This window comes from Tyto alba, unplaced genomic scaffold, assembly GCF_018691265.1.
Source record: "Tyto alba isolate M040663 unplaced genomic scaffold, T.alba_DEE_v4.0 Super-Scaffold_22, whole genome shotgun sequence".
Classification (NCBI taxonomy): Eukaryota; Metazoa; Chordata; class Aves; order Strigiformes; family Tytonidae; genus Tyto; species Tyto alba.
Genome location: NW_024881296.1, coordinates 23,231,844 through 23,245,200, shown reverse-complemented (window position 1 = coordinate 23,245,200; position 13,357 = coordinate 23,231,844). Strand labels below are relative to the sequence as shown.

The window sequence follows — 13,357 nt, the reverse complement described above, 5'->3', positions numbered from 1 at the left end:
CATAACTGCTAGCATCACTACTTGAACTAATCAGAGCCTTGGCTCCTCATTTCAAAGAGCATCCTTTTTTTCACTCTCCCCAGCTATTCAGCATCAATCTCTATTTAGCATCTTCATGAGGCATACCATTCAGCTTTTTTTGGCATCAACTGGTATTCTTTTGCGAAAAAGCTGCGTTGGTGAATTAGAATATGCTATTTAAATAAAGTAGTCTAAAATAGAATATTTGATTTACACTTCTGTACACCTATACGCCAATGCTCAATAATTAAAATGTGGGTTATTTCCAGGGGTCACATTTCTGAAATAGCAGTTGACTGAACTGTTCCCCACTGCCACTTAGAACATACCTTTGAAAGAACTATCACGATAAAGGTGACCAACAGACAATGAAGTGCAAATCAAACAGGCAAAGAAGTGCTTCTCTTATCATCTTATGTGGTTCTCACAACCACTCTACAGACCAAAAGCTCACTGTGACTGCTTTATGATGAGCTACACAAGGACAACCACGTTCATCATTAGTAACAACTGAACCCCAGCCCAGCAATGCTGTGGAAGTTTTAATTGTGACTCTCACACCATAGAAGACATTTAGAGTCATAAGAGAAAAGGCATAGGAACCCACATCACTCTTTAAGCAAACTGTAATCACTACCTTAACCTTACAGCACTTTATGTGCATCCTTATCTTGAAACACTAAGATGGTGCATATTTCACATCTCCATGATGACACTTAGTTTTCCACTCAATTTCCCTGTATATGAAAAGTTCAGCACCCAATTGTACAGACAAGAATAATTAAACTTTTTATACAAAACATGCTCAAATGAACATGGCATTTCTGAAAGCAATCAGGACACATGACTTTCTTGTTCCTGGGCTTCAAGGGAGAAGCTTTGCCATCTTTTTTTTTCTCTTTTTCAAAATATACGATTGCCCTTTTCACAACTGCCTCTCCAACTTTATAATATATTGTGTTGTCTGACAAATACAAAACCTGCAATTTTTCCACTATATTTCAGCTCAAATTGTAGCACTGGATGCTAACAACTATTGCTCCCTGGATTCAGCAATGAAAATTCTACAACTAGGTATGGTTTTGGATTTTTTTAAGCTATTGAAGTGCCCTAAGTAGGTTTTACATTGCCAACGTTCTAAATGCTGTAGTTCAAAACTGCAGGTGCCAGTCTCAGCAACTTATAGAGTACAAGTAATTTTCACTGATTTGACCAAAGTGTGCATTGCTTATGTGCGAGATTCTCGTTTTTTTGCATGCTCTTTATTTAAAAGCAAAACAAAAATAAGGGCAGCATGGAGGACAGCAAGACTTAACGAAGCTGGTACATGAGAAGCTGTGAGCCTCTGTGACTAAAGATACTGAAAAACTTTAAATGCATAGAAATTGCATGTTTAATTGACCTAGATCAGTGATTTACTATTGTGGTTTTTAAAGAAATAAGTACCTAACCTGAATTTGCCCTTTAAAACTTAAATAATCGTCCTTCCAATATTTCTGTTTCTCAATAAAGATGCAGTTAACATGGCTAAACAACGTATTACTTCAAATATCCAGTTTGTGTTGTGCTTGAAACTAATTAGCGATCTCCTTCTTCCCTAAAATAAATTCCAGTCCTACAAGTATTAAATATCTGTAAAACTATTTAGATTTATTCTACAGATTCATATAGAAGTAAATTAAAAAATTAAATGTGTTTCAGAATTGAAGCATCTGTTGGTCTCCTTTCATACCTGTTTGCACATATTCTTCACATCATAAAGTTGGAAATACATAGCTTGCCACTGCAAAAAAAGTATTGCAAGAAAACTATGGGTAGTATAGCACCCAAAACCAACTTCAGATATGGTACCTGAAACCAATGTGAGAATTGCTAGATTTTAAACTGATATCAAGACTTTAACACTGAACTGAGTATATAACAAATACTGAGTTCTAATGAGTTAAGTCTGCAATTAAAACACTACCATCTGAGTGCTGGAACTGCAGTGGTATGCATGCTTGCCTCTAGTCCATTTCAATTCCTTTTTAACAAAATATTTTACAGAACATGTAAAGAATTGGAAATATTTCAGTCATTTTCTTCTGTCAAGACCTGTTCTTGACTTTGATGTCATGTTTTCCAGAAAAAACTTGGGGCCTGAACTGAGCCCTGGATGAAAATGATTCTGCAATGGTTAGCCTTCATGATGTCAAGTGTAGCAAATGATAAACTATGTGGTATAAAACACTGCCGATTACCTCAATGGTATAGTACGTCAGTTGTATAATATTCTATTTTTCAGTTGCCAAGCATTTTTAATCAAATAGTAAAACATCAATCATTATATGAAAATAATATTAAGCATGCTTTATTTAGGAGGGTGATTATTTCTCATCTTTAAATTTATCTTCCCCAGAACTATAAATGGTAGGGCTAACTTTGTATGTACAACTAGGTACAACCCTGACAATGCCATGTATCATCACTAGACAATGAGCAGCTTTCCACAACAGCTGGCATCATATCCAGTAGTCAGAGTCCAAATAAACTTGAAATATTTCCTTCTAATCAAATTAATGACAAGCCTATGTTAATCACTTCAATTCCAACTGTCATATAGGATAGCTATAATACAAGATATTGCTCAGCTCACACACACATTTGGAGTAAGCTATACTACCTAGACGGACAGCTGCCTTTATTTTAGCTTCACTGCAGATCCAAACACAAGTCCTTCCTTTAAAAAAAAAAAAAAAAAAAAAAAAAAACTCAATCCCAGAAGAAGTACCCAACTTGCAGACTTAAGTGCTTGAAGGTTTTTTGAATATTCTTTCTAAAGTGTCATCTGGATCTCCCCAGTAAGTTACATAAACTGTTGTAAAATTATTAGCTGAATGTAAACTGTATAAGAGAAAGCATGGTAAAAGTTTTTGTACAATTCAGTCTATCCCATCTGCTGTTAAATTTAATTTACATCTACTTTAAGCCAAAAAGCTCTAGAACAGAACTCTGACATCATTTCTGGAGTACAATATGCCCTTAAAACATAATGTAAACAAAGAAAAGGATTTTTAGAAGTGAAGGAGAAATATTTTGTAAGTTTATCAAAAGCATTTAGGTATAGCACAGACTACAATCTACGGACTCATACACTTCAACTACTTTAAATACTTATTAATCATTTCACAGCTCTAAAATGAAAAATGTTTGTATGTCAGAGACAGTGATGGAAAGTGAAGTTAAAGTCAAGTTCTGCACTGAACACAGAGGTGTTGAGTGGCTAGCAATGACACTTAGGATTCCCCAAATGTAGCAAGTCTTGTACCATTTGTTTCCAGGATCAGGGGTTTAGTCATAGCATCTTTGAAACCTTCCTGTCAGTGTAGTCCAGCATTAAAATAGAGAGACACAGGTTAAAACAAAACTGAAAGAAAAGTAATATAAACAAGTCTATTCATAGATGCTGCCTATTTATACCACAGGAGATAAGTCGGTTAAAATGTCATTGCCTGAGATTTTACATTTTCTTCTCTGACAACCCAAAGTTTACTGTTTTTCAAGCATTTTTAATATTTAAGGCATATTCTAAACCTCTCTTCTTCAGTACAGTTCTCACCTTAAGTCTTCAGAGATAATTATTTTCCAGTACTTATACCTGAGGGCTCAGCAAGTCAGGCAGCATTTGTTTTACAATATGAAAGTGAAAACTTTTGTTAACACTAGTAGATATATATGAGAAAAAGGTTCTAATCTACTTATGTTCTTCTGTTCTTGTGACTAGACTCTTCCTTTTCCCCATTTAACAATATAGCACATAAGCCAATCAAATAATAGGAAAAAAATAGTTTCTAATATTTGTTTTTAATTCTAACAGCCACGGTGTGTTTTAGGCTACTTAAGAATTCAAAATACATAAAGTGCAACACCTAAAATTGTACATCAGTGTACAGTTGTTCAGCTGCTCCTGAGTTACTAGAAAGTACCTGTCCATTTTAAAACCCTATCTTATTGTGGCTTGTAGAAACAACATGGTTGGCACTTTGTTCCACTACAAATCAAATTAACATTTTAAAAACCCGAACCAGCACTGTATTATTTAAAATCATTAAAACGGTACTACAACCCCATTGGGGGTAGCAAGAGGGCAACCCGGAGCTCCAATATGTGAGCAGTCTGTAGAAGTTTACATTGTAACCAGAGCTGATACTTCCAATGGTTAATGTAAGTAAAAATCCGTTTTTTAAGACGTGTGTCTAACTATAAAGAAAATACGGATTTATTTTCCTTGCTCTTACATTAACTGTAACATATAAACGATATAGACTCTTGCAATGAAGAGGAACAATGCGAGTTGCCACAATAACTATCTCGCAATAAAATAAACATTCACTACGGACACAAGAGAAGCCAGGTGCCGTGTCAATATACCTGAGCCTGTCAGTGTGGGTTTGCGGGTGCCGTAGCCCACCCTCAGCACAGTGTTTTGGCGGAGAACCTGAGCCCAGTGCAGCACGCAGGAACGCCTGCTTCCATCCTGACCACCGCGAACATACTGTTCTCGAACACGGAGACGAGCCTCCGGGCCTTTGTATTCCGGTCCCCAGATTTAAAACAGAGCTCCACGAGGCGTTAAAGTGCGCGCTGGCGGGGTGCGGGCACACGCTCGGCCAGCGACGAGGAAGAGGGTGGCAGAAGAAGCGGGGGATGGAGGGGGAAGGGCACAGGCCCCGCGCCCGGCGACCGCGGAAACCCCGCTGCCGCCCCGCCGTGAAGTTGGCCGGGCATCACCCGCCCCGCCGCACGCCAGGCGCGGGGAAGAGGCCTCCTCCACCTCGGCCTCCTCCCGCTCTCCCCTCAGCCCGCCGCCACATTCATTCTTCTCCGCTCAGCCTCCCCCAGCCTGACGGCGGCAGGACGAGTGTCTGTGTGGCGGTGGGGGGGGGTGTCTCCATTACCCTCTCCCCCCCTCCCGCTTCCCAGGGACAGCGACAACGGCCCGCTCCCGCGCGACACGGGGAGGGGAAGAACGCCCGGGCTGCCTGCAGGAGCGCTCCCTCACCCCCGGCACCCCCCCAAACACCCCCCCTCCCACCTCCCGCCCCCTCCCCGCGGCGAGGGGGGGGGGGGGGGGCAGGGAAGGAGCCGGGCCACGGGGCCCCGCCCGCTCCCCGACCCCGCGGGGAAGGGGGGGTGGTGGTTACACACCTCGCTATTAAAGGCTTTCACGGCCTCCATGTCGCGGCGGAGGCGGGAGCCGGGCGGCTTCTCTCCGCTGATGGCGGCCGGGAGGGGGGCTAGTCTCGGTCTGTGTGTGCGTGTGCGCCTCGCTCAGGGGCCGCCGGGCCTCCTCGCCATGGCGGGTGGCGCAGGGGGCGGGCGCGGAGGGACGCGGGCGCCCCGCTCGTTTCCGTCTCCTCGCCCCGCTTCCCGCCCGGCGGCGGCGCCGCCGTCCCCTCCCCCCGCTCGGCTCCGCTCGGCCGCGCCGGCAGGAGATGGAGGAACAAGGCGCAGCGGCTGCGGCGCGGGCGCCAATATGGCGGACACGGCGGCGGCTCCTCGCAGCGCAGCTCCGAGAGGAGCCGAGAGCGGCGCAGGCGGCTGCAGCGCCGCCTGCCGGGCAGCGCCCGCCCGCCCGCCGCGCCGCTGAGGGAGGTGCCGTCGGGATGGCGGCCCGCCCCGCCCGCCCTTCCCCACCTCCTCCTCCTCCGCGCCCGCCCCGGCGCGGCGGCCCCGGCCCGGTGGGCGGGCGGGAAGGGAAGGGTGAGGGGAACAAGGTGTGGAAGGCCGCGGTGTGTCGTCAGATCCCCGAGCTCTCGGGACACCCCTTCCGCTGTTGCCTGCTGCACGCCGGATCCCCGGAGGGAGGCGGCGGCTTGCCGCCTCACGCCTCGCCCGCAGAGCCTCGGCCCCCTGCAGGGCCCAACGGGGACAGCGTGGAGAAAGACAACAGGGAAAAGAATCAGTCAGACAGAGAAGGGGAAAAAAAAAAAAAAAAAAAAAAAAACAACATAGTAGAAAAATCGCAATTAGCAAAGAATATTATTTATCAAGAGGAAAGGAGAAAAATTACAAAAATCATAATGCAAATCAATCGCAAGTCCCAGTGCACTTACTACATGAATATTATAACTTGACAATCTGACACCAAAAAAATCTCCAAATCCAGCCCCAGGCATTCAGGCGTTACTGTTTCATTACCCAGGGTGAATTCCCAAGTGAAGTCTCTGGCAGGGTGCACCTCACTGGACAGCAGTGCTACCGGCATCCCCGGCCGCCATGCCAGCGCCACGGAGCATCTGCCCCTCCCTGAGGCATGAACACAGCGCTCAGCTGAGAAATCCCGGCAGCAACCACGGTATCAAACAGGAGGACTTGCTTCCAGGGCATAGATGTTTTTTCCCTCAAACACAAAGGCTGCCCTGTGACTCACCTGCGTCAGGGAGAGCCTCAAGGAGCTCAGAAGCATTGAGGACGAAACCTTAGATCTGTCTTTAGTTGCTGTTTTTCCAGAGCTCACTTATGTTCTTTCAACTTTACCAACACAGCAGAGCTATGACAGCATAAATTAGGCTCCAATCTGAACTGCATTTCATTATTTTTCCAGTCAAGACTTTAGGCCACACTCTGGATAGCCTGTACCCTCCCGCTGTCACCAGTGCCCCTCAGATGGGAGCCACAAGGGCTCTTCACGGCCAGCAAACACTCCCGCTACTGGGCAGAGTCAGCGACTTCCAAACTGAAGCAGGCTTTATGCAACAAACAAGGTAACTCATAAATTAAAATAAGCCGAGCATTTGAGGCATACCTGGAATCCTACAGCTCTGTTCTTACAGAAACACAAGAGAGATTATTAAGTCTTGTTACAAACCGAATTGGAAGTTTTTCTCACCACTAGGCTTACTCAGAAAAAGCCCGTCTCTAGCAATCACTGTTGTTGCAGTATCAGGCCAACAAGAGTGTCAGGAGGCTGGAGCAAATGCCTTTCTAGGAGAGAATGAGAGGACTGGATCTGTTCAGACTGAAAAAAAAAAAAAGATAGCCATGGGGTAGGGAAAGCATCCAGTAGCTACAAAGTAAAGTGGCTGAATAAGGCTCCTTAACATTTTTGATCATTCTGAAACAACAGAATAAGGCTCTTTATCAGAGGTACACAGCAGGAGGTCAGAGGCAGTGGTCTTTAAACAGGGGAGGTTCTGACACAACCGAAGGAAAACCTTTTCTATTGTGAAGATGGCCAAGCAGTGGAACAGGGTCCCCAGAGAAGCTGTGCAGTTTCCATCCTTTTCCAAGGTCTCATGGGATAAAGGCCTTAGTAGCCCACTGAGAGCTCACAGCTGACCCTGCTTTGAGCCATTGGTTGGACTAGAGAGCTCCTGAGATCCCTTCCAGGCTGAGTAATGTTGTTACTGTATGAACTACATAGCTCAGTGCAACCTTCTAGCAGTTTTCTGCCAGAACTTGTCTCCCTTCACAGATGATTTAAGAGAAGCACACTATACTTACCAGGAGGGGCAAGGTCTCTGTTCCTCATTTGTTCTTTCTTTTCCTGTGGGAACTAGTACATAAAATGTGAAGAGACAACTCCACTCAAATTATTGTGGAGGCTTTACATGGGATTCATTGTATTACAAGAGTAACTAGTAAAGCTTTTGGCATTGTACTCCAATGGAAAACCCACTGAAATACTGTAGTTACAAACAGTCCTCTGGGATGTAGTAGCTTTCCTTTTAGGTGAAACTGAAGCAAGTCTAGTTTTCCATATTAAAATGGGTGAAATACCACACTGCACAAGAAAAAGCTTTGCAAAAACTGTTTTGAAATTGGCCTTAAAGTGACCACAAAACGCCCACACGGTTGCTTTTCCAGAACATTTATTCCAGAAGCATAAGTTATTCCAGTGAAAGAAGGGGAAGAGTGAATAAAGGAGAAACCAGAGAAGGAGGGGTAGGATTTACACTTAGAGATAGATGCACAAAGCCTTGACCTCAAAAGCACAGTGCCTGAATTTGAAACTAGGTGGTTACCCTCCCCCCATATTTAGCCTGTTTGCTGGAGGTCTGTAATAAACATTTAAACAGATATATTTACCACTTTAAAAGCTTAAGTAACAAACCCTTTCAACAGCCCTATTTATTTCCAGCAATAGGAAACAGCATAGGAGCACAGTACATCCCTGATCTCATAAGGAGCTAGCTATCACCCAAGAATAGGAAATAGGCTACAGAATGAATGCTGTAATACATCTCGTATTATAACTAAATGTTCTAAATTAAGCAAACATACAAATTAAGTAATATCAAAACAGTATTAATTCAGAAACACTGGCTCATTCTGGGGCAAGGCCACCTTGCCCCATAACACTGTCTAATTCAATGACTAGCACTATTACTCATAACATACCGAAGCTGGGAGATTTCTCATTGTGTTGTGGAGCAGAAGGAGTGACAGCTTGCTGTACAACACAACCTTTCTGTGGTTCCAGTGCTGTGCACAACTGTCGAAACTCATACCAGAAACTTTAATCTTGCAAATAAGATTCCACTTGCTTTTCAACATGTCAGTGAATTATATGTGGGATCTGCAGTGATGGGGCAAACTTCCTGTGTGGATACAAACACCTAGCTTTGCAATTCAGAGAAAAAGCTCAAGACCGAATAGATCTTTAATCTGCTATTTAGTGAGTTTTTCCATAAGAGAAGGTAAAATAGGCAATGCCTGCCTTTTTCCTACTCCTGACAAGCCCAAATATAGACTCAGTAGATCAAACAACTGACAAATGTCCTTAAGAAATCCTCCATCCAAGTGAGCAATTCCCTGTCATTTCCTCTCAGCAGAGCAAACCGTTTACCAGTGTCAGGAGGGAAAACTGGTGTTCCACTAGGTACAGAGAACAGAGGAAAGTAGATATATTATTAGCCACCTGTAGCTTCAGGTAAGAGGATGTCACTAAGTTTTCTTTGCAGTAACTCTCTCTACACTTTTTTTAATGAATACCTACAAGCCATCCTCCATGTACACTGCTAGTCTCTACTTAATTTTTCAGTGAATTTTCAAAAAGCTGCTTACATTTTTGACAGAACTTTAGCACAATTCTCTCCTCTGTCCTTCTTCACTAACTCTACCTCATCATCATTCATTTGCATTTTCAGTTGCATTCTTCCTTCACTATAACCATTATAAAAGCTCTTAATTTGTAACTAAAAGTATAAAAATATATTTTCTATTGAACTTTTCCCGAATTTGCTACAGATGTGTTCACATAATGAGTGCTTTTACCTAAGTACTTACAGATTTCAGAGACTGTAAGAGAAATTTTGAACCGTTATATTTGTAACCACATGTTGCTCATGATAGCCTGGTAATTGGGACTCCCGGGTAGTTTATTATGTTGTTCCTTCTGGTCAAGCTTGACTTAGTCTGAATATCTCGTGCTTGTCCTAGCATAATGGTTTCAGACTCTCTCATCACACCACCACAGAAATCACCTCAAAACTACTTTATTGGAAAAATACATTCAAATGCAATTAAAGCTTTCATTTACAGGCCAGCTTCTGCTCTCAAATGCACATTCTGTAAAAGTCTGTTTTGATTTCCAAGTGAGTTGCTTTATCAGGAAAGTAGAAGAAAGACTTTGAAATTACTTTCAAGTAACATTTCTCAGACTTGCTTGTAAGAGGTTTGGATAACCTGATGCAAGTGTGCTGGCAAAACAAGTCATACCTACTGTGGCATTTCCAACATTGCTAAAGTAAGTTCAGCCAGGAAGCATTTCCCAATGCTTTCTTATTCTGTATGGGGTTCTAATCTTGAAGTTTGAACTTTGTACACTATAATCAGAAACAGGATGGCACAATTGCAAGGTAGAGTGATCACTGTTTCCTATAGCAGCATAGTCACCATTTAGTTCTGCTCCTAACAAGACAGTTCTTTCAAAATAAAGGTCAGACGGTGGTTTTGCAGCAGCAATTATAACGTGCTTATCTGGTTTTAATGTAACAGCAGAACTACAAGGATACAACATCCTTATGATCTCAACTTGAAAATACAGTAAGACATTACCTATTTTATAGCCAATTCCAAATAGAAGCATATCCATTTTTTGCTTGAGGGAAGCTCAAACTAAAACAAAATTATAAATAGCTTATATATATATAAATATGTGCTGATATCTTCTTGAAGAATTCAGTTCCAGTACTAAAAAATAAAACTAAAAAAATAAAAATATACTTAAGTATTTCAAGGAAAATTCAAAGAGGATTCATTGATAAGTTCAGACATTATAAACAGCAGAAAACTGTTATTTGGGGTGATGCTGTTTATAGAGCAACAGGGAAACCTAAGGTCAAAAAGCCAGAAGTGAGAACATTAGAGCTGATGGACTGAGAATACTTTTCAATCAAAAGAAAAAAAAAAAAAAAAAAGAAAAGACAAGTGTTTACCAGCTGGCTCACGTTTCTGTGGACATACAGGCTAACATCAAGAAGAACAGACCTTTACCAGGAATTTGGATCATTCCTTCACATTATATTACTTTCTTTACCCTGCCCATACATACTAAATCTCCAACTTGCCACAATAAGTCCACAAAACCAGGGTTCTTTCTCCCAGTCTGCTAAGACAATCTCATTACAGAGTATAACAAAAGTGAGCACAAAACACTAAGTCATTTCCATCATTTTTCTCTTTACTGTATCAAGCAAAGAACACATGAAAATGAGCAATTTTGGTTCAAGCTTTTTTTTTTTTAGTTTGCTTCAAGCTTAACAAATGAGGCAGTCATGTTCATTATCTTAAAAAAAGAAATCTGCACAGACATGAAATGAAAATTTTAGCCAATGCTTAAGATCATCTTTTTTCTCAAAAGTAACAATGTGAAATACCACACTAAAGAGAGTAAAATCAGTAGGCAGATGTCTTAGGCATAGGCCTTTGCCACAGGTATGTATAGAACAGGACAAGAGTTTCTGCAGTGGTTGGTCCAGAATCACCAGTGCATCTCTATTCTGATAGCTACTGAAGTCATAATCTGTAGAAGACCAGAAATGAAGGAATAGTCAAGGTTTATTTCACACTGATTAAACCTGACTGTCTGCAATGCCTGATCAACTACTAACAAAAAAAACATTTAAGGAAGGAAGTCTCCAGAGATTAAATATGCCTTCTTATCACATGGGCAATTTTCTCATCATGTTCAGCTGTTAAGCCTGATTTTCGAGTTCTTTTCTGGCATGTTATAACCTCATTACAGTCATATCAATTGCACTTTTTTTGTCTAGAAAGATGGAATCCTTATCTCTTCCCTTACCTTGCAGTAAATAGTAATTCCAGTTAGTGAAAGAAATTATTTCCTTTTACTTACTTTCTCTGTTAGATCTTGGACAGTGAGGCTCAGTTCATTAGCAATTCACACAGCAATAGGAGAAACACCAGAAGTCCATGGTGGTACAGACTATACAGAAAATCTGTTTTCTTCCCCAAAACATGCTTGTTCTTTACAGAAGAACAGGTCAATCCGAATGAAAGCCTTACACTGGAAAAGTTAAGTGGAAACAAGCAGAACAGAGACGATTACATATACAAATGCAAGGTGTCGGCCAGCATAGAAGTACAAGGAATTTTAAATAGCCACCACTTTACCTGGGGTGATAAGAAAAATCCTGGAAAACAAATCACTGGCTACTTACAACTTTTGCAGAAGAAACTTACATAGCTATGCTTTATTTATCCTTTCATATTCCCATTCCAATGTGCTTACTGAAAACACGTACTATTGCTATTTACATTATTAACTGTGTTTTGAAATAGTATATATTCCTGTCATGGCAGATTTTTGTGTCAGCATTCAGATTTCTCTCCAGATGCCCTAATAAAAATTACTTAATTAAAGCATATATAGTTGGGATAAAACAAGCAAAAAAAAAAAAAAGGACCCCCCGATTATAATGCTCAAGCTCTGCATAAGGAAACTATCATCCTTCATGAATGTTATTAGATAGTACCATCAGTTTGCTTCAAGCAAGGCATGAGCACATGTTTACTAGTTTTATCCATTAGTTAGACCATCTGTAAGACCAGTAGATCAGAACTAAACAGAAAGAATGACGGCAAATCCCTTTCTTCCTCCTCCAAGAATAAGACTTACCTATCCAAGCTCAAAGACAGTACAAACATTGAAAAAAGAAAATTGCATGGTAGGTATTTAAAAAAAAAAAAAAATCACAGGGTGCACAGGTCAACCAGGTATCCTCCTCTTTTGAAAGTGGAGGTGTAAGAGCAAGCAGAATCCCCGATAGTGTGGCACACATAGAGCTTGACGGGAAGAAATACAGACACCTCCACTGTGTGCAGAATTCTTTGTCCACTAAAGTCAGGTGGTTAATAATGTCTAGAAATACCTCTTAATCCTTCACCTATCCAAAAGATTCAAAAGTCCACAGGCTCACACTCCTTACACATCTTTGTTTTCTCTTGGCCAATAACTAGAGCAAGACAGTAACTAACAAAGATTATTTTTAACCTCCATCCAGGGAGGGAAATGCTTGCCACTTGAGTATAGTTACTTTTAACACTCTGAAGTTTATCCTTATTTGATTCTCATTAACTACATATATATATGTTAATATAGTTGTAGCTCTTGATTATGAAGGATAATGAGAAACTGGGCAAACTGCAAGCACTGTGTGGCTCTGCACAATGCCATCTAAACTGTAGCACAGGCCATGCTCACTGAGAGCTACTAAACTCACCTGGGCTGAGCCAACACACACACAGAGTTATTCAGGTGTGCCAGCATTGCACTTCCCAAACACTTGCAGCCCTCAGGAAGATTAGCTCCTCTCATGCATTCGCACTAGTCAACTCTCCAGATGCAGATCCCTGGATCCGGAATTCAGCTCAGGAGGATGACAGACTTGGGAGCTGGCTGGCTCGGGTCCTGAAGAGCTTAGCAGTAATGTTACCAGGTGTGTCTTTAATTTCACAAAGCAAAAAAACAAGAAGATGCCTTCTAGATCTGAGTGGTCCCCAAAACAGTCTAGTTAAACCAGTATGATACTTTAGTTGATTTCCTTCTCTGGTTCACCTGAAGCTCTGATCTCAGACCAGGGAAGAGGCTGTTACCAGAAAATATGTGTAAAATATTCAATTATTCTGTGTGTGAAGTTCAGGGAAGTGTTTAGTTTTAAAGCCAAAATAGGAACAGCTTTTTTTTGGTTGATACATTGAAACAGGTACAAATTTGCATTTTCCCATGGTAATCTAGCTATCATTTATAGGGAAAACCCCTTCAATATAGTTTAACACATAGCTCATTTTGAAGACAACTCACTAAGAAACAAAACCAAAACTAACCAAC

At 41.6% G+C, this 13,357-nt stretch overlaps 1 protein-coding gene across 4 annotated transcripts in view; it reads right to left on the bottom strand.

The window, feature by feature from the left end:
- Window positions 1–5,577, bottom strand: part of SCAF8 (SR-related CTD associated factor 8) — a 101,389-nt gene extending 95,812 nt beyond the window's left edge. For 3 of the 4 annotated variants that reach the window (XM_033011583.2, XM_033011582.2, XM_033011587.2), the window contains exon 1: window positions 5,209–5,576. In XM_033011583.2, coding sequence (XP_032867474.2) covers window positions 5,209–5,238 — 30 coding nt within the window. In that variant the 5' untranslated portion in view covers window positions 5,239–5,576. Of the gene's footprint in view, window positions 1–5,208 lie in introns of all 4 variants that reach the window. The other variant, XM_033011586.2, reaches the window with a different exon arrangement.
- Window positions 5,578–13,357: the final 7,780 nt, after the last annotated feature.